Source organism: Grammomys surdaster, unplaced genomic scaffold (assembly GCF_004785775.1).
Source record: "Grammomys surdaster isolate TR1022 unplaced genomic scaffold, NIH_TR_1.0 123473, whole genome shotgun sequence".
NCBI lineage: Eukaryota > Metazoa > Chordata > Mammalia > Rodentia > Muridae > Grammomys > Grammomys surdaster.
Window position 1 is genome coordinate 608 of NW_021618710.1, and position 1,394 is coordinate 2,001.

At 40.8% G+C, this 1,394-nt stretch overlaps 1 protein-coding gene across 1 annotated transcript in view; it reads right to left on the bottom strand.

Moving 5' to 3' along the window:
- Window positions 1-50: 50 nt before the first annotated feature.
- The window catches only part of LOC114636315 (protein arginine N-methyltransferase 9-like), a 3,881-nt gene continuing 2,537 nt past the window's right edge, over window positions 51-1,394 (bottom strand). Inside the window, exon 3 of the mRNA XM_028784466.1 lies at window positions 51-179. Coding sequence (XP_028640299.1) covers window positions 69-179 — 111 coding nt within the window. The 3' untranslated portion in view covers window positions 51-68. The remainder of the gene's footprint in view (window positions 180-1,394) is intronic.

Below are 1,394 nucleotides of genomic sequence, written 5' to 3' on the forward strand. Positions count from 1 at the left end.
TGCCCCTGCCCCTGCCCCTGCCCCTGCCCCTGCCCCACCCCCACCTGAGTGCTCACTCTCCTAACCACTCACCTATGATGCCTTCGGATCTCTGCACACTCGACTGCCATTCCAAATATAACAGCACTGGCTGGTATCACTTTCCCATACTTCCCAAAATTCTCATTTTCTCCTTTGGTCTGAAAATACAACAAAAGCCACAATATTACATGTACAAATGAATGTGTGTGTGTGTGTGTGTGTGTGTATGTGTGTGTGTGTAGAAGAGTGGTGTGTAAAGCTATGTCACTCTAGAATATGACTTAACAGTTAAAGAAAAAAAAATGGGAGCTCAGCAGTGGCGCAGCCTTTACTCCCAGCACTTGGGACGCAGAGGCAGAAGAGTCTCTGAGAGACTGGTCTACAGAGAGAATCCGTGTGATGAAAAACTAAAAGAATAGATAAAAAGCGCTGGCTACTGTAGCAGAGAACCTTGTTCAATTCCCAGCATCCAAAGGCAGCTCGTGATGCTCTCTAACGCCAGTCCCACAGGATGCCATGCCTTCTTCTAACTTCCACAAGCACTGCACACATGTGACAGTCACACACATCCAACAGGTACACACACGTACAACAGGCATACACACATGTGACAGACACACATGTGACAGACACACACACATGTAACAGGCACACACATATGTGACAGACACACATCTAATAGCTATACATACACATTCAAAAGGCACAAACATCCAACATATAGAACAAGCACACACACATCCAACACATACACACTCAACAAGCACCACACAAGCAACAGGCACACACACATGCCACAGGCATACATGCATACAGGAGAAACACTTAAATACATAAAATAAAAATAAATGCATCTTTAGAAACAGAAAGAATAAAATCAGGCTTGAAATACAGCTTAGGACCAGAGCACTAGCCATGTGTAAGGTACCAAGTCCAACTCCTAGCACCAGAAAAAGAAAAAAGAAAATATCAAAGTCATCATTATTTACGTGAAAAATAAATTTCTTGGGCTGGAGAGATGGCTTAGCGGTTAAGAGCACTGGCTGCTCTTCCAGAGGTCCTGAGTTCAATTCCCACCAACCACATGGTGGCTCACAACTAGTGTTGTAATGGGAACTGATGCCCTGTTCTTTTGTGTCTGAAGAAAGCGATAGTGTACTCACATACATTAAATAAATAAATAAATAAACTTCTTTTCTATATTAAATACGTATCTTCTATAAAGGTAATTTTTACTAAAGTTCCTTACTATATACAATGTATATAGTAAATTAACTGTAATATACATATGGCTTATGGACTACAGTATAGTTTGGTGTGCTCTCTAATAATCTGAATTTACTCAGTCCTTTTTTTTTTTTTTTTTTTTTTTT